At 46.4% G+C, this 18,757-nt stretch overlaps 1 protein-coding gene across 12 annotated transcripts in view; it reads left to right on the top strand.

The window, feature by feature from the left end:
• Positions 1-18,757, top strand: part of macf1a (microtubule actin crosslinking factor 1a) — a 286,863-nt gene that overhangs the window by 103,016 nt on the left and 165,090 nt on the right. The window contains exon 1 of one of the 12 annotated variants that reach the window (XM_075449481.1): positions 11,124-11,294. The exons of 10 other annotated variants lie outside the window; for them this stretch is intronic. In XM_075449481.1, the coding sequence (XP_075305596.1) occupies positions 11,180-11,294 (115 nt within the window). In that variant the 5' untranslated portion in view covers positions 11,124-11,179. Of the gene's footprint in view, positions 1-11,123; positions 11,295-17,061; positions 17,426-18,757 lie in introns of those variants that run through there. One more of the 12 variants, XM_075449483.1, reaches the window with a different exon arrangement.

The following is an 18,757-nucleotide window of genomic DNA, read 5'->3' as shown; positions in this document are numbered from 1 at the left end:
TGGTCCTCAGATAAACAGACTCTCAGGGAGCGAACGGTGTAAAACGACTTGTCTGAACGGTTTGTCTCGTTAATGATTTATGATTTCTGGAATGATAAATACGAGGCAGGATGTGGTCGTTTATTTTTAGCCTCAGCCTTGAATCAGATTCAGATTTTCTCCATTCAACAGATGGCGTACGTCTGTAATGTGATAATTACAACATGCTATCCTTTCATTGTTTTTCTTCTTCTACTAAATTAAGTTTTCAGGTCACATTTGAAGAATTTTCTTTCCGTTACTGAATTATTTCTTCTCTTTGTGGTTAAAAGGATCATTTCTGAAGTTCAGGGAGCTAAACTGAGGCCCTTTCTTACATCGATCACGTAAATATCTTCCTGAACTGTGATAATTAGAGTTATTCAGGGAGGTTTTATCTCATTTCTCGTTAACACGTTAATTTTACTGAATCGTAACAGAAAAAGAAAGCTGAGAAATAATTTCTTTATTGAAATGATTTGTCAGAGGAGAAAAATGGGGTTTTTTGTCCTGTAATTTCTGTCATTTATATTATTCAATTTTCAAGGGATTCAATTTAGTGATCGTTAGAGTCTTCAAATATCAACCAGTGGATAATGTTGCTCCACTTTTTATATAAAGTCTATGGCTGTGTTCGAAACCGCATACTACATACTACATACTACATACTGCATACTCATCGATCAGACAGTATGCAGAGCATTTACCCACAATGCATTTCGTTCCTGCCCGAGCCAAAATCAGCCGGCCTGAAGCTGATTTCTCTTAAGCTCTAAACTCTCTAAACTTTAGCAACATTTGAAACATTTTCAGGCGAGAAAGTAGTCGTTTAGATCCCCAACGTGTTGAAAACCTGCCAAAATACCGGCTATTTACAATTTTGTTCCCACGAATTCGGCGCTACTAAAGCTAGCCGCAGTCAGCAACGCACTTCCGGTTATTTTCACAAAATAAAATACCCGTTGCCTTTTATCATAGGGAAAGCCATTACGATACAATTGGTGCTTTTGTTTTGAAAACAGGAAGTGAACCTACCCTTGAAACTGCCGTTTTGACAGGAAATGACGATCGGCGACGTCACGTTACGTTGCATTTTGGGTAGTTTGAGTATGAGTAGTAACCTCATGATGCATACCCAACATTTCAGAGAATCTAGTATGCATCCGGGAACTTCTCGCTTACTAAAACTCGCATACTCACTCAAAAAGTTAGTATGAGTAATAGGAGAAGTATGCGGTTTCGAACACAGCCTTTGAGAGCCGTGATATTTTGGAGCCTTCTGGTTAGGATTTAGGATACTTTTAGATGGAAACTCCAAAGATGGATAAATAAATTGATAAATAGATGATGGCTTCAGAGGAGTTTAACTCAAAAACAGTTTTGGGACTGATATTTCATTCATTGAGCTGTTCGGATGTGTATAAGATGTTTACTTTACGCTCCCTGCTCGGAGTAAAAATATCCAGACTCCTCATCTTTACATCCATCCAACTAAGCAGAAAGCAGAAAGTCGTGCTCTGATAGATTGATTTTTTTTTTAAATTTTTTTTTTTAAATTTTTTTAAATTTTTTTATTTATTTTTTTATTATTATAGATTTATTTATATTATTTATTATTATTAGTAGTATTAGTTAGTAGTAGTATTTTTATTAGAATTGGTATTATCATTGTTGTCGTTAATATACAATCATTGTAAATATTAATAATTTTTTTGAGCTACTTGACTAATTTGAATTTCCCCATTGGGGGATGAATAAAGTATTTTTCTATTCTATGAGAATCGGGGTCACTGATCGGTTTGTAGCTGTTGTCAACATGTAAACATGCTGCTGGGATCGAGGTAAAACAGCTCCGAGGTCTGTTAGCAGCCACAGTTTAGCACTACCCAGCTGTTTTCTTTCTGTGTTACTGCAAGTTTGGAACAAAAACCGCAGCAAATAGCTGAATTCTCTGTAGAAAAAACACTACCCGACATCATCTGGATGTGAAGAAGTTGAGAATCTTTCGTCTCCCAGCCTGAATTCTTCTGATATTTCACATATTTGTGGCTCTGTTGACATAATCTGAGCCTTCTGGATGCAGATTCTCGTCTCCTGTTACCTCCTTGTGTTTGTCTCTGCTCTGCTCTCCTGCCGTCCTTCAGGGAAAGTGTCATGTGCTTCCTGTTTACTTCCTGCTGTCCCCGGGCTCCTTCGGGGCCTGCAGGCTCCACCTCGAGGCGCTCGCCTGGCTCCACTTCCTGGAGACGGCGTGGGAAACGCAGCGTTGTCTCAGCTTGAAACTGAGTCGGCTGCTTTTAGCTGGAAGCTAACACAGAGGCTGTGTTTCTGTCATGGCTCGCCTTATTTATAAGATCCTGCATGTGTTTGGGAAACCCAGAAAGCAGATGTAGCATCCCTCAGCTCATCAATAAACACTCCTGTTAGTACATAATATATTTAAGTAAATTTTTTACCCACAAGGTGAGTTATTTGTTTGGTAGTTTGACTGCGAGCTGACAGGTTATTTACCGGTTATTTCCTTAAATGATTATGGAAACGGCTGCTTTTCTTTCCAGAAGTGGAATAGATCCTATAAATTCCTGTTTATATCCTGGTTTTTGTACCAGTAACCAACAGGAGATACAGCTTTTGAATCGTAGTACGACATCTAACATGTAGTTTCATCACATTTTAAGGCTTTGCTCTCCTCTCAACCGCACAACGAGGTATTTTTCACTTATTGATCTAAATATCCAAACCCTGAAAATGTTTCTTTTTACTCACGAGAAGCTGAAATCTGTGATCACGGATCAGATTAGTGATGATCTGATGATGAAAACTTGAGTGTTTACGACACATCTGCAGTAATAAGCTCCTCTTTCTCCACCAGCAGCTGCAGTTAAATAACTGTGAACCAAAAGCCAGTTTTCCACACATTTTATCCTTGAACTCGTCTCTCTGTGAGCTCGTTAAACAAGGATTACTGTCTGTCCTCGTAACGGGACTGAGTGCTAATTTACCTGCCTCGTGATGAACATGTGGAATGTGGAACAATAAACACTCTACACGCCTCCATGCTGACCATCGTACAGATATTTGGGTATCCAAGTATATTTGAGGCTTTTTTTAATTCATTCTTTGGGTTTTTAAGGTCACGTTTAAGACCTGCAAGGCCCAAACCTTCAGCCTCCACCTCTCATTGTAGCTCAGGATGGATTTACAGGTGTGTTTGGGATCATTCGGTTCATTCTTTCTGTTTTTAAGGTCATGTTTAAGACCTGCGAGGCCCAAACCTTCAGCCTCCACCTCTCATTGTAGCTCAGGATGGATTTACAGGTGTGTTTGGGATCATTCGGTTGCTGTGTTTGCATTTTTCTCTGCTCATTTTATAACACCTGAAGCTGAATTTTGTGTGGAGGAAACAGAAAAGGTTTAATTCTCCTGTCGGTGAGTGAGTGTGGTTGCTCTTTTAGACCTCAACTTCTTGTCCGAGTTTCTTCTTTTCCCTATGCCACGACAGAGAGAGTTAAACTCTACCTGAAAACACTCGTTCACATTTGCATCACTAGACGTTTCCTAGAAGACAGAACCCTAGCGAGCTAATTAAGGTGCCTCACCTTTGTGTGTTGATCTCTCTGGGAGCCCACGTTTTTTGCATCCAATTTGATCTAAGTGGGACCGAAACGTGTGATCGTGAATGAAAGATCTTTCTAGAAGGAACTAAAAACAACACAAAGTCAGTGGTGAGAGTAAAACCGGAGCTTCTGTGTTCCTGATCTACAACTTTATCCAACTCTGACAGCTTTAGTGGGTGTGAAACAGCCTGAACTACACACACAAGCTTTTAGACCCGTAAAACAAAAGAGGAAGTCCAGCATGAGCGAGAGGGAGATTTTTATAGTTTTCCAGGCTATTCGAGTCCTTTAACGAGCTGCGTTCAGCTCAGTTTAACCAGCAAAACTATTAAGAAATCAACCGCAGTCAAAGGCAGACGGGCTGATACGAACGTGGTCGTTATTAGAGGGGAGGATGAAGATGTCAGACGGAAAGCGGGCGGACGTTATTTCTGTCTGAGGAGGGTAAAGCTGGGGGTCGCCCCCGGCTTCCACTGCTGCCATTTAAAGGAAAAGGGGGTGAAAAGGCCCTCAGATTCAGAGGGTCTAAAAACGAGTAACACAAGAACAAACATATCCTTAAAGACCGACGCCATGCTGCTGAACATCTGCTGCATCCTCACACGTCGGATTAAAACTCTCCGTCTCTTTACCGGGCTGAAAGTGGACGTCATGGTGGCGGCGGCGTGGACGCCTCTGACATCCCGATAATTACGGCTATTTCAGGAGGTAGTGTCAAGTGCCTCAGCGAGGAGCCGGAGGACGGGATGGTGCGCAGGGGCGGAGGCTGGGCCCTAATTGAGAGGTGTCCATGGCAACGACAACAGCTGGGGTTAAAATGAAGCCCCCGGTTGCCGTGGCAGCACGGGCCGTGTTTGTGGACACTCTTCTCATTCTTTGCCCCTCGCCCCTTTTTATTTCCTCACTTTTTGTCCTCGTCTTTTCCCATCCTCTGACCTCATCGTCCGACTGTTTGCCTCCTTCATCTTCGTCTCCCTCTCATGGCCCCGTGGATGTCTTCCTCCTCACAAACACACCTCCTCCTTGGAGTTTGGGGCTGTTTTTTATTTTTTTTATTTTGCGGCGCCGTGAGATCTGCCAAACTGTTATTTCTTAAAGCCACGGCGCAGATACACAGATGTTGGTGGTATCGTTCAGACTTTGACCTTCAGTGTCGCACCCTCAGATCAGATCTTGATTGGACATTTCCTGCTCTGGCCACTTTTTATTCATTTATCTTTTTACTTCCTGACAGAAACTAAACACGATGACCAGAATTTCCCAGATTTCCTGGAATTGCCACAGTTTCATACCCTCTCATCTGTTGGGTTTTACCCTCCCGCTCTTTTATTCTATGAGCGTCCTCCATCTTCTTTCCCTCGGCCCCTCCATCCCTCTCTCTGCTCTGCCCTGAAACTGAAAGAAGTTTGGATGAAGCCTCTCTTTTCTCAGCAGCTCATAAATCTATCGCTCTTTCTAAAGTCTGCCTCCTCCTTCCTTTCCCACCGTCCATCTGTGGGCCATCCCACGGCGACAGCTCTTTCCCTCCGCTCCCTTTCCTGGTCGTTTTCTTCACGTTTAACGGAACAAACTCATTGAAAACCACGGCTGGTCGACGGTAGAAAGCAGCACGGAGGCCGTTAACCTCGCTTATCTTTTCATGTCTCTTTGGACACTCGGCTCCAGGTGACACTGCTGCAGAAGTTACTCACAGAGCAGACAGTTTATGATATAGTGCTGAAAAAGTGCAGAAACGAACATTTCCTGTACCGCTGATTGTGCTCTTCCCCAGTTTGAGACAGAATCCAGATGTTTGTGGGTGTTACAGGGTTGTTTGTTCAGTTTTCCTCTCCATCTTTACAGACGTCTACAGGCTGTGAGATGAGATCAGCCCGGACGACTTGCTTTCACACGGCCGTGATCTTTTGGCTTCGACCGGGCAGTTAAATCTCTAAAGGTCAACATTTCCATTTTCCTGCTCCAGAACCTGACGGCGCGACGCAGTCGGGTCACAGAAGTCAGGAACCAAACCTCCGAACAGGCCGAACAGCATCCAGCCAACAGCTGTTTGAGCCTCACATGCTGAACTTTCTCTGCTGAGCTAAGCTCGAACTAAATATTTAACATTTAGACATTTACAGCCATGTGTTGTGTGGAGGATTTAATGCTAAACGGGTCTGTCTGGTGAGCTGCTAGCTGCTCCGGTCTTTGTTCTGTTTGGGTTTTACTTCCTGAAAGCAGGAGTAATTTTACATGTGGACGTATCAGCCGACTGAGTTTCTGTTTCCTCACAGCTCCAGTGTTTTTCCTCATCTCTCCTCATGGAAACCCCCCTTTTTCTTGTCATTTCCTGGAACACGGTTCACTAAATGGCTGAATTGTCCACTTTGAGCAACTTGAGCTCTGACCTCCTCTCTGTCTACAGGTGGGTCACCTTCCCACCCGTCATCACTGGATCTGTCATCTTCCACAGTTGTGTGTGTGTGTGTGTGTGTGTGTGTGTGAGTGCTCAGGTCAGATCCCGTTAATCTCTCCTTGTTAGTTTATCCGGGGGCCAAACTCGTCCTCTCTCCCGTCCCGCCCTCTAATCTCTTAATGGCATCTCGGGGTATCACGTCTGCCTGTCTGATGACTCCTGGTTCTGCCTCCGTGTCACAGCTTAGCGTTCACGTTAAAGCATACCTCACTTAGCTGGCAGCGGCTAACAGAGTCGGCACATTTCTCACTGCCAAACTTGGGATTTGGCTCTTTGTTGCCGTCGTGCTTTGGAATTTAAGCACAAAACATGGAGGAGAAATGCAAAATGTCCATTAAAACCTTTTTAAAAATCATTTTTTGGTCTGATAAACTAACGTTTCTGTAACTTCTTGATATATTTGTGTTGTTTGCAGTTGAAAAGCCTTAAAGATGCAGATGATGTAATGACTTCTGCACAGTCCGAGGCTGATGTTCATGCCTGAAGACGGTCTGATGGAGCTAAAATTTCCTCTCTCTTCTTGTATTTAACATCAAACAACATTTTGGGGTTTTGTTTTTCTTCATATCTTGCTGTTCTGGATGTTTTTTCAGTCATTTTTTGGCTCTGTCGTGTCCCTCCTGCGGATCTGCTGACTCTTTATATTCGTTGGATTGCAGCTTGCTGAAAAGTTTGGACGACACACAGAAAATTAGACACAAAAAAGGGGAAAAGTTTTGCTGTTTTTGCATCCAAGTATGGGAGTAAAAGTCTTTTTTTATTTTCTTTCTGCTGAGTAAGGTGTAATGCTGCAACAATGGGAGCAAGTGGAGTCCTGCAGCTCTGTAACTGGTCCCAGTCTGCCCCCCACCTGTGGAGGCTGGTACTGCAGGGGGGGCAGCATGCTGCTCAAAGTGGCTTCAACTTTCTCTGCAGAATCACAGAACTGTCAGCGTAAGAGTCTGCTGCCAATGGAACAGTTCATCCCAACATCTGCATCCACCTGCAGATCTCTGACACCTCCCGGTACTTTTATCTCCAGGGTTCGGCCTGAGAACGCTGGGTCAGGACTCTGGCGGCCGGCTGGATTTCCACACAGGAAGTTTTCCTGCTGCATTTCACCAGTGGAGTTATCGGAGGTCACGCAGCTGCTCGGGAAACAGTCCCGTCACAAGACCTGCGGCTGCGCGGCCTTTTATCTGCGAATAAAAGAGCTCCTTTTTATCCACAAAACTGTAATATCCTTACATAACGCCGAAAAGCAATCATTATTGAGGCATTGGTTGCATTAGGGAGGACATCTTACCGGATTCTAGTTGATAATATTCCCGACTCTCAACCCCAAACTGTCACAAGTTGTCTGTTTGTCGGAGTTTAGGACTCATTTTAAAAAGATTTTAGAGGCTGGTGTCAAGTTTAGAAAACTCTGAAGTCACATTTATGGGCTCATTTATTCTTGATGCTCGTTGTTTTTAAGTGAGGCAGCTCAAAGAACCCAGAGTCGACCCTGTTTTATGACTTTTTTTTATGACTGACCCCACTGGGGTTAAAAATGACATCATTTCGAGTTTTCCTTTGAAAGCCGCGTTAATCAGAGCGACTGAGGCCAGCAGAAGAGGCCATGAAAGTCCAAGGTCAGAGGATGCATGGCTGTGATGTTTCCATCCTCATCCTGCTCATCCTCCTCTCTGCCCTCCATCAACATGTTTTTCTCCCGTTTCCTCCTGCTGCTGGCGTCGGGCCGCACAGCTGCGGCGCTGCGTGACGGCGTGTAAAACACAACTCTGAGCGACAGTATTTTGCTAATAAAAGTCCAACTTTTCAGGCTTCGGCTTCGGCTTTACGACCTCTGAGTAGCGTTTGTCTCTCGCCTGCTCGGCCTGCGGAGCATTTCCATATGCAGATGTGGCCCGGACAGCATCTCTTTGTGAGTTGGGAGATAAATGTGGTTGCCGTGGCGTTATCATGGGAACGCACGGGGCTCAGACGGTCTGCGTTTCTGCAGGAGACGCACGCCTGCGTGCATCACTCCCGTGTCAGGGTGACCTTGTTCTGTGGGAGGATGCTGACTGGATGAACCGAGCCGCTCTGCGGGGGGAGGGGCCCACACGGGGGGGCGGCGAACACACGGCTGATTTGATCGTCTGTGTTTTGATGAGAGGTTTCTGGGTTTTATTCCGACTGTACGGGCACAGAGGCTGTGTGTGTGTGTGTGTGTTTGTGTGTGACGCAGCGAGCGTGAGATCCTCGGTCTGATATCAGAATGAAAAGGCTCATTCACGGATCTCTGCGAAAAACGTCTTCCCACACTCCTCCGTCTCCATCCCGCCATCTTTCACCCTGACGCTGAAGCCTTCGGACGGGAGGCGGCGTGGAGCTGACCTTTGACCTTTTATCCAGAGAGCTGACACACACACACAAACAGACAGACACAACAGCTTTGATTTTAGAGCCTTTTTTACGTTTATTTCTGTTGTTTTGGGGGTAAAATAAAGAATATCCAGGTCAAAGTGTTTGATAATTACGAACGTTTAAAGGATAAACTGTGACGTGATTAAACTGACGTGGTCGCTGTCTGAGACGGTTGGTTTTAACACTGGTGAGGCGTGTTGTGGTTGCACACGCATGTGAGTGAGTCTCTTCTGCCCCACAGTGGCGACAACACTGTGGTAACCACATTTCCTCCTTTCACACTCTCTGTTTTTTTTACTATTTTGTTGTTTTAGTCACAGTTTCCTCTTTTGAAATGTGAGTCCCAGCTTCTTATTATTCATACTTTTACATTTATTGGACATTATTCCCGTGAAAAGGACCCTGGGAGTTGTAGTTATCCTCTGATCATCGTCCTAATCTAAGCGTGTTTGATCTCATATTTGGCATTTTGTTGAAAATGTCTTCGAAATGACTGAAATAAACGAGTCATTTAAACATTTTTATCCAAACCCACAGAAGTGTGGAACATTCCAGCTTGAGTTCAGGAAGAAAAGTTTAATGTCTTTATCTGATAAATACAGCAATTCTTTTATATTTCCTGGAAATTTTAACAGACATGTTCAAACATGAATATAAATCCAATAAATAAGGCAAACACAGAGCTTTATAGTGAATATCTGCTCTGAGCTCCTTTGTCCTCCAACTCAGCCTGAACCCTCTCAGACGAGCTTTCTGTCCTTTCTTTAAGGAGTCTTCAGGAATAGTTCTCCAGGCTTCTTGAAGGACATCCCAAAGCTCTTTGGATGTGGGCTGCCTTTTGTTCCGTTCTCTGCCAACATGATCCCACACTGCTTCAGTAATGTTGAGCTCCGGGCTCTGGGGAGGATTCATCCCTCCATCAGACCTGCTGCCACTGATTTTCAGCCCACTTCTTGTGTCCTTTGGCCCAGCTCAGCCTTTTCTCCCTGTTTCCCTTCCTTAAGAATGGCTTCTTGACAGCCACCCTTCCATGGAGCCCATTTCTGATGAGGCTTGGGCCAACAGCAGATGGATCAGCTGAAGGTCCAGATGCATCTCTCAGCTCCTGTGTCAGGTCTTTGCTGGATGTTTTCCTCTTTCTTAAGGACATCACTTTCAGATCCTGTTCATCTGCTGTAGATAGTTCTTTAGGCCTGACACTTCTTCTTCTGTCCTCCAGTTTCCTCAAATGTTTTAAGGACACACTGCACACCATGCTGAGATATGCCAAGTTTTCAGCTAACAGCTCTTTGGGAATCACCTTGTTGCTGCAGAAATCCTGTTTTCGGTCTGTCAGACTGTGTTATCTTTGCTGTTTTTCACAGATGCAGCTAAAGAAATGGGAACAAATGATGTGTCTCTGGATCTGGCACTTTGTTCCCAGCAGCCTGTCACAGTTTAAAATGGCGTCTTTGCTAAGTTGTCTGTTCTGTGTGGACACAACACTGGTTCATCCCTTGAGTTAGGAGCCTTTTTCCTGCTGAATGATTCATAGGTCAGAGTTAAGTGGTTTAACCAAGAGGAAACTGAGTGAAAATGAGTGAAAAAGCAGAAAATATCCAAAAAAAACTTTGAAAGCTGGAGAACTGTTGCTCAGCCAGATATTCAAGAATGCAAAGGATTCTGGGTTGTGTAGTTCTGTTGTAACTGGTGGAAAACAGAGCAAACATCGGGCATCATCTGGTCCATTACCTCATCTCATCTAATCATGACTAATAGGAAGGAAACTCATCTCTGCTCTCAGCCCCAAAATATTTTATTCTTATCTCAAAGTAAAATGTTCAAAAACTTCAAACTGTCGGTGTGATTATTAAAGAGATTAATCTGAGTTTTAATCTGCTGCGGAAAAGCTTCGGGATCAAAGCAGGAACTGAAGTTTTTCAGCCGGCCGTGATGAAATGTCAGCCGCTCTGTTGTGTCGCGGTTGTGTATTGTTTGGTCTGGCGGTTGCTAGGACAACCTGAGTGGCTGTCAGGGTTGTCTCGATAACTTGACCGCACACACACACACGCACACACACACATGCACACACAATTCCCTGCGAGGTGAGAGTCACTGTGAGACCCCCCCGCCCTCCCATGTGCAGCCTGAGTCATGCTGAATCTCACACACACATACACACACACACTATTCAAAGATAGCCGTTAATAAATACCACAGACAGCATTGCTCACGCGTAGCAACAACAGCGGTAAACACACACACACACACACTGCCGCTAGCGTTTAGCCACTTTAGCTCGTTTCTGTGCATGTGCTGCAGGAAACATGTGGAAGTTAAACAGAAAAGCTTCAACCAGCTGAAAATGAAACACACACACACACACACACACACACACACACACACACAGGAAAGAGTGTGTGAGTGTGTGTTTCCTTCAGAGCGTGAGGCAACCACACACACACGTTTCCGTGGGTTTAGCCCTGTTACTTTTCTTTAAGCGGCGGCTTCAGTGCGGCCGCTTGTTTCAGGGGAAAGGAATTCACTGGAGGGAGAGCGAGTCCGACGGAGAGTGGAAAAAAGAGAGAGGGAGCGAGGGAGGGAGGGCGTCTGAGTGGGGAGACGGACTCTGTTGGTAGCTGTTGGGGTTTGGAGGTGGAGAGATGCTGGAGGACAGAGCAGCTTTCAGTCGGAGGAGCAGCTTTTAACTTTGGACGGGATGGATTACCTCTCAGACCCCGCCGTCGTAACGCCCGTCCTGGTGGTGGCGTTTCACTTGGTGACCGCAGCTGGATTTTGGTTTTACCGCCGCAGGACGCGCCGCACCGAACCGGGTAAACCCTTAACTTCCAGCTTCAGCCCCGTGGGCTTCCTGCTCAGGCTCCGCCCCCTCTAACGGGCATCTCCACCCGTCCCTCAGCCTGCACATCGCTGCTCCTGTGCTGCCGCTCGCCACCTGACGTCTTCTATTTTAGCGTTGGTGGAATGTAAAGCAGCTCGAGCCGTCAGGAGCAGAAAGGTTTGGTCTCCCGTTACAGTCGGATGTTTGAGCAGGAGTTCGTCCTCCTGATGGAGCAGATGAGCGGCGGCCTGTCCTGTCGGACGGCCTCCTCGCCGTTATTAATGCGTCTTTGGCTGCTGTCAACGCGCTCCACACCACACAATGAGGCGCTGTGTCGGCGGCCAGTAAGCGGCTCAGTTTGGTCATGAGCCGGCGCTAAACGCTGATCTGACTCCACATTTCTCCTTTCTGATTTAGTCTTTTAAACCTTTTGCTAATGTTCCAGCAGTCATGATGTAACTTTGGCAGCTAATTCTCATCAGCAGCCGTCAGAGAGTCCGGATCCTGAGACCCGGCGTCAAACTGACCCTCAGTAGCTGGTGGTGCTGCAGTTAAACTGACCCTCAGTTAAACTGACCCTCAGTTAAACTGACCCTCAGTAGCTGGTGGTGCTGCAGTTAAACTGACCCTCAGTTAAACTGACCCTCAGTAGCTGGTGGTGCTGCATGTTGTTCCACCAAACAAATGGAAAAGTTTGATGTTATAAGAGTTCCATGAGACATTTGATTCGAGGCTGCGATTAATTTCATCTGACCGCAACAGCTGGCTCCGACTCAGACTCAGACATCAGGAGCTGAGGGTGGTGCTCAGGGCTGGAGGGCTGGAGGAGGTGGTTCAGAAGAGATCATTTCTGGCGCTTACAGAGGAACATGCGTGTTTTATTTCACATGTTCTGATAATTACACAGAAAGTGTCCTTTTCTCATGTTAAGGTAAGGAGGCGGGAAAAGACCTGGATAAATCTTAAACTCAGCCGTGAGGATCTGTTGCTCTGAAACTCCAAATGTTCAATCGATCTTCGACATAAAGTGCTTCAGAAACTTGGTTTATTGCAGTTTTATCATGTTGTTAGATTAGATTGTGTAAGTTTATCATTTTAGAGCTGATATAGAATCTTACTATAGTGCTGTCACCTTCGTATTTATGACTTAATGAAAATAGCTCTAAAAGCTGCAGAATGATCGCTTTCCTCTCCTAAAAGATGTTTCCAACACTGAAGGAGATGATTGAGGAAGCTTTGGGACTCGTTTCCTTCGTATTCAGAGAATTTTAACAGCTCTCATCATGGCTGCTGCTCAGTTACTTCTGGCTCTATTCCTTTTTTTTTTAATGTCTTTATCCTTTTGGGTTTTGTTGGCGGTTACCAACCAGCTGAGAGGCGCATTATCACGGTCCAACTGTGGGTCCGTTCTATCCTCTGGTCCTCGTCCTGTCAGAGGTTCCAGCTTTCTTTCCACCTTAAAAAGATGGAGGCTGCAGATTCTTTAAAACTATCTGAACGACTATAGCCCTTTTTCCATCAACGACATGATTCGCTTTAATTTGATGCGCATCAAGAAGTTAGTGCGATACATGTGATGGAAAAACGGTTAAATCGCTAGAACGCCTGTTTTGTCGCATTAAATCAATTCGCTCGAAATAGGTGGTTCAGGGCTAAGTTGTATCGCTACAGAAGTGATGGAAAATGTTAATGCGATTCAGACTAGCCACGCATGCGCAGATGGTATTGGTAAAGCGCGAGGATTCGAATGTTGTTGTTGAGCCGCTCAGCCGCCCCATTTCACCTATCCTGTCAGTATCAAAACAGCAGCAACAACTAGTAACAACAATGTCCGATGATAAAAGAAACAATTGGTCGAGAGCAGAGACTCTGCTTTTTATAAACACAATTCGGGAGGTCGACGTTGTTGCGGCCCTGGATGGGAAGAAGCAGAGAAACACAGATGTCTTCAAAAAACTGTCCACCGTTTTGCACAAGAGAGGCGTTGAGAGGAATTGGGAGGCTGACAATAACAGCGCGAGCAATTAAATTCCCGCTACCGAGCATTCTAATTCGCTACAATTCGCCACTTTTGTAATGGAAAATCATCTGGTCGAGTCAGAATAATGCGCATCAGCACGTTCATGTGATGTCATTTTATTTAGCTAGAATCGTCCTGTTTGATGGAAAACCAACCGAACGCATCTTATATCGCAACAAAGTAATGCGATGTAACTTTTAATTCGCTACAGAATCTGATGGGAAAAGGGCTATAGAGTCGATTTAATTTCATGTTCTCAGAATGTTTTCACACATCAGAACATTTTCATCCAAATAAGGTGATGCTGACAGTCAGAAGGATCCTGAACAGCTGCTTTTTTTCTGCCTCTTCTGGTCGCTCTCCCACAATCCTTTGCACAGATTTGAGATGTTTGTGTTCATTTAAAGGGAAACAAAGCAGGAATTTACTCTTTCCAAGGGTTCATCAGCTCGTGTTTTTACACGCTTAAACGTGATGATCCGCAGCGACGGAAAGACGAGATTTGGATGTTTGGTCATCATCAGTGTGTGTGTGTGTGTGTGTGTGTGTGTGTGTGTGTGTGTGTGTGTGTGTGTGTTATAACGGTATGTAACTCCTGAAAGCTGCATGGTTTCAGTGGTGTGTCTATGTTGGTCGCAGGACTTCACTCAAGCATCACAGTTGACTTCTGTGTTCATTTGTTTGTTTGATTTTGCCTCTCAGTAGCCCAGCTGCTGTGTGTGTGTGTGTGTGTGTGTGTGTGTGTGTGTGTGTGTGTGTGTGTGTGTGTTGTGGTCCCGACCTCATTTTTCTCATCACAGGAAGCCGAGCTCGTCTCCCTGGTAGGCCGAGCGTGTTGGGGTGGGGAGGCTTGTGTTCAGGGCGTGCACGGTGTGGTTGAAGCTGACTCAACGACGGTTTCACCTTTTGTTTGAGATGACTGAAGCTGCTCCTCTCTGGGTTAATGTCGAAGAACAGTCTGTCATTCCTTTGCTAAGTTGCAACAGAAAATCCTTGAAGTGCCAAAATATCCATAAGAAAGAAGTGAAAGCAGGTTGAGGTCGGGTCTGCAGGGGACAGATGTGGGTCGGCCTCTGGGTTCACTTTAGCCCTGTTTCTACTATGCAGTCCGGTACGGGTCAGTTCAGAACGGTTCGCTTACTTCAGTGTTTCCACTACCACCAAAGCTTACCGGTCCCATGGAACCCGTTACCATGGAACCCGTCACCATGTCTGTAACCCTTCTGCTGGGGGTACCCAGCACACAGGCCCGGTTCCAGGCTCTGCTCTCCGGTGTTGGTGAGGAGGCTGTGCAGCGGGAGCTCGATGGCGCTGTGCCAAAAACCAAAAAGTTTTCCAGCTAATTGCCGCAAAAATGGCAGAGAGTGGTTTCAACCGGACCGCGAGCCGGTGTGGCATTAAGCTGAAGAAGCTTGGAGGCGGTTCCAAATTATGGATGTTATTTGTTATTTTCTGTTATTTGCTATTTATGCTTCGGCACGCACTCTGCCCACCCCTGAGGGTCCCCTTTGTACAGTGGGAACGCAAGCTGACCGGACTGCATAGTGGAGTGATACTCACTATTGTTTTCACAAGTGCCACATTGGCAGAGCAAAATCAAGGGAAGAGCCACTTTTACCACAACATACTAAAGTCCCCTTTTGCAAATATGCATTTCTACATATTAAACATCCCACAAAAAAAGAAACAACACAGCCAATACATTTTCAATTCAGACCACATTTACCTTAATACTGGGATGAGCGGAAGCTGGCGTGCATGTTCTTGACTTCCTTCATGTTGTATTTGTAGTTTGTTGTAATCATAGTGAGACATTCAGGATGAGCATGGTTTTTGTGCTGGTTTTTGCCCTTTTTTAATTAAAAACTGATCCATTGTGCCTGCATCTCGCGCTGGCTAAAGGAGCTAGCGTGCTCTGTGGTCAAGTGTGACGGTGGTTTAAGCGGGCTGCGTTGCCAGGTTTAACAGAGCCCCCTTTTGGAAACACTATTAAGCCTTAATTAATACTTAATAAAAATACTTAATACTGTGAAGTATTTGCTGTATGTTATTTGAAAAAAATGTATTGTTATTGTTACCATATTGTTATAAGCTACTATGCGAGTGTGAGCCACCAATTAAAGCTGGAGGAGCCGCATGTGGCTCGCGAGCCGCGCAATGAGTATCTCTGGCATAGTGACGAGGCTATAGTCAGGAGTCTGGTGGGGTTAGCTCGATGCTGGCTGTTCCTTTATAACAAAGAGGCTGTAGAGATGCAGAGGCCTCTGGTGCTTGTGGCCACAGGAGGGCAGATTCTGATCTCCTTAGCGACTGGACATCTGGTTCCTGTGTAATCAGAACGTCTTAGCAGCTCAGCCGGGAGGGGAAAAAGTTTCCAAACTGTGCGACAGTTTAAATCTCCCAAGAAAACAGTTTCAGTTTCAGTGTGATGTTTTCCTGCTGAATGTTTAGCTCTGTGACAGTCAGGGAAGGATGGATGGAGGCTGGTCGCCCGCCACCAGAGAGACGGATCGATGAACTCTGGGCACCAGCGTTAACGATGCACATCTCCTCTTTCACTCTCCCTTTCTGTTTTTTATCGGACTGTCAGATGAAAAGGGACTCTTGGAAACGTCCCTCCTGCTCATAATATTAATCTAATCGGAAGAAGAGAAAGGCAGAAGACCGGAAGACGGGGCAGAGGAGAGGATGGAAAGAGATTAGAGATGAAAATGGGAGCGAAGGATAAGCATTAGAGGCGTAAGCTCCGTCTGGTGTTTTCAGTTTGGATGGTTCCTTTGGAGAGAAGAAGAGGAGAGCTTCAGGGAAGACATGAAGAAGAATGTGGTGGCAAGCAGGAGCAAAGATGTGAAAGGAGGGGTGGCGCTGATGGTGCAGGGAAAAGGAGGGGGAGGCGGAGCTTGTGTTGATCTGGCTGAGCTTATTTTGACTGTGTGTGAGTCACGGTGTGGCCGGGTCAGGTGTGTGCACCTGGAGGAGTCGCTCTGCTCTCACATGGCAGAAATGATCCAAAAAGTGCGTCAGCACAGCTCAGCGACTTCAGAAACAGCAGAACGGGTGCAGCAGCACGGAGGCTGGGAGAAATGAGCTGAGATGAGCTGCACGGCAGATATTTCTGTGTTTTTTTTTCTGGAAAGCATAAATGTGGATCAAGCCAGACGTATCACCCTCATCATCTGCCACGCCACTAATGAGATGAACGGCTCTGCCTGGGCTGGGTTAGCTCTAACTATGAAATTAAATAACGTCACGCAGCCTCCCTCAATCTGAGCTCACTCTTGATCTCCTCCTCAGTTTTCTTCACAAAGCTCCTGAAAGCTGAAGGGTTTGGACTCCTTTAGGAGAGAACTTTACCTCTTAAGGAAAGCAAACTGCTGCCACGTCTGGCTTGTCTCAGCTGGAACGTATGCAGGGAGAACGTGTCCGACTCGTGTTTGTCTGAATGCATTTGTGTGGATTACATCATCTTAAATGGACTTGGCTGGAACTCAGTGCACATTCTTGTCTTCAAATATGTGCAAAGAAAGATTAAACGGCGACCCGAAGATGTGGATTTACTGGAGGGAAAGGCATGGTAGGAAGCTGTAGACGGTCGGGACCCTGCAGCTCTGCAGCACAGAGCCACCGCTGTGGCCTGGAAACAGCCCACAGAGGGAAGTAGAGCTGAGCTGAGCTGAGCTGAGCCGGGGGAGGCCGTCCCTTTTTGATCTGAGGGGAGGAGCTGCTGCTGACTTTGACACACACGTGGGACAGCAACTGCTGCTGGAAAGAGAGCCGGGAACAGGCAGGCCGTCACAGGGACAGGGCCCGAAGCCAGAGAGGCCGACATGACAGCAGACACAGGGATCCAGCTCTGGGGGAACCGAGGAGGAATAAACTGAGAGCAGCAGAAGCAGAAGACTCTCCGGCGCTGTCCTGGTGGCTCACGCTGCAGCTTTGGCTGCATGGAGGCAGATTGCTGCCTGTGACGTCCGGCTGCTATAATTATCCGACTGCTGCTGTGGACTCTGCCGCCGGAGCATCGAGTGAAGGCACGATGTGGTCCGACTACAGGAGTGAAAGCCACCTGAACGCCCACCTGTGCTCGCTCATGTGCTGCGCAGGTCAGTGTCGCCCCGACCTGTGTGTGCACGTCCGTGCGTGCACGTGTGTGCTGTGTTTGTTTACACGCCGCCGGTGTCAGAGCGGCGCCCGTCACCACGTGCCTCACCGAGCGTTTGCACAGCTCCGGCCTCAGTGTGGTCTCTGCATCATCGTGGGTCTGAGGAACAAGCGAGCGTGTTGTTGTTGTGGTCAGACGTTACTAAGGGGGGGGGGGGGGGGGTGTCCCACCACAATGCTCCACTCTGTGGATGAATGAGCTCCTGCCTCTGACTGTCACTCTGGCATCTCCTTCGTCCTCGTTCCTTTTACTTTTGGTCGTGTAAAAGCTTTGATGGCTGGATTTACAGCCTTCATTACCACACCTGGAATGCTAAGAGTTCCCCGCGGTGTGGCTGGCTGTTACGTGTGTGTGTGTGTGTGTGTGACGGGTAAAAACTGGCTCAGCTACTCCGGCAGGTTTGGGTTCCAAGGCGTGTTGTAGTGGTGAAACTATTTAGCAAGAGTGTGTTGAAATGTTTGCTCTGGGCTCAGGGGGGTTTCCCCCTCTAAGTAAACTCCTCTGTGCCGTGTTTGTGGATGTCGAGCCTGACCTGAAATGCATCCAGATAAGATGTTTGACTTTAGTTAAGCTTCCTTCTCGAGCTGCACAGATGAAGGTGTCGGAGGTGGCTTTGTGGGGCAGATTGATAGAAACCGAGATGTTTTAAGGAGGAAGTGATACTCTCTCCACATGGTTGCTCCTTCTCATCGCTTCACCAGCAAACAGCTGGAGGGAGGGGCCTGCAGCAGGCTGCTTTGTGATTGGCTGGACCAGTGGTCCGTCGTTCAGCTTTTATATTAATAAAGCTTTTGTTTTTGTCTTTGTTTTTACAGAACTGTGCCAAAGTTCTCGTTTAGTTTATACGTTCCCTCCAAGCAGCCAAGCATTTCCTGTAATCCTTAAAAGTGGTCTTTAGCAAACAGCTCTCCAGGCTTTCTGAAGGTCTCTGGCTGCTTTTATCACTCGCTTTCAGTCCAGTTCTTTCTCCTTTGACCCTCTTAACTCTGACCTGTGAATCCCAGACTCACTGATCCAAAACGGAGAGAAGCTGGAGAGGAAGGCGGGCTCAGTTAGCGTGGAGGATGAGGGGGAAGGAAAGCACAGTTGTGGCTCAGCATCAGGCTCTATTCCTGGCCCGGCTGCCTCACTCCTCTGGCCTGTCAGCAGATCACACCTCAGTCAGAGACTAACCGGTCTGAGAGGTGGGCTGAACCCTGGAGTCTGTAGAAAGTTTACCAAAGAGGGGAAGAAGGGAGCCGTTTTTAGGGTGAAGGTCACTTTCTGATCTTCA

The sequence above is a fragment of the Odontesthes bonariensis genome, chromosome 18 (assembly GCF_027942865.1).
Source record: "Odontesthes bonariensis isolate fOdoBon6 chromosome 18, fOdoBon6.hap1, whole genome shotgun sequence".
NCBI classification, from domain to species: Eukaryota; Metazoa; Chordata; class Actinopteri; order Atheriniformes; family Atherinopsidae; genus Odontesthes; species Odontesthes bonariensis.
The sequence above is the reverse complement of the archived record's forward strand: the minus strand, read 5'-3'. Positions and strand labels throughout refer to the sequence as shown.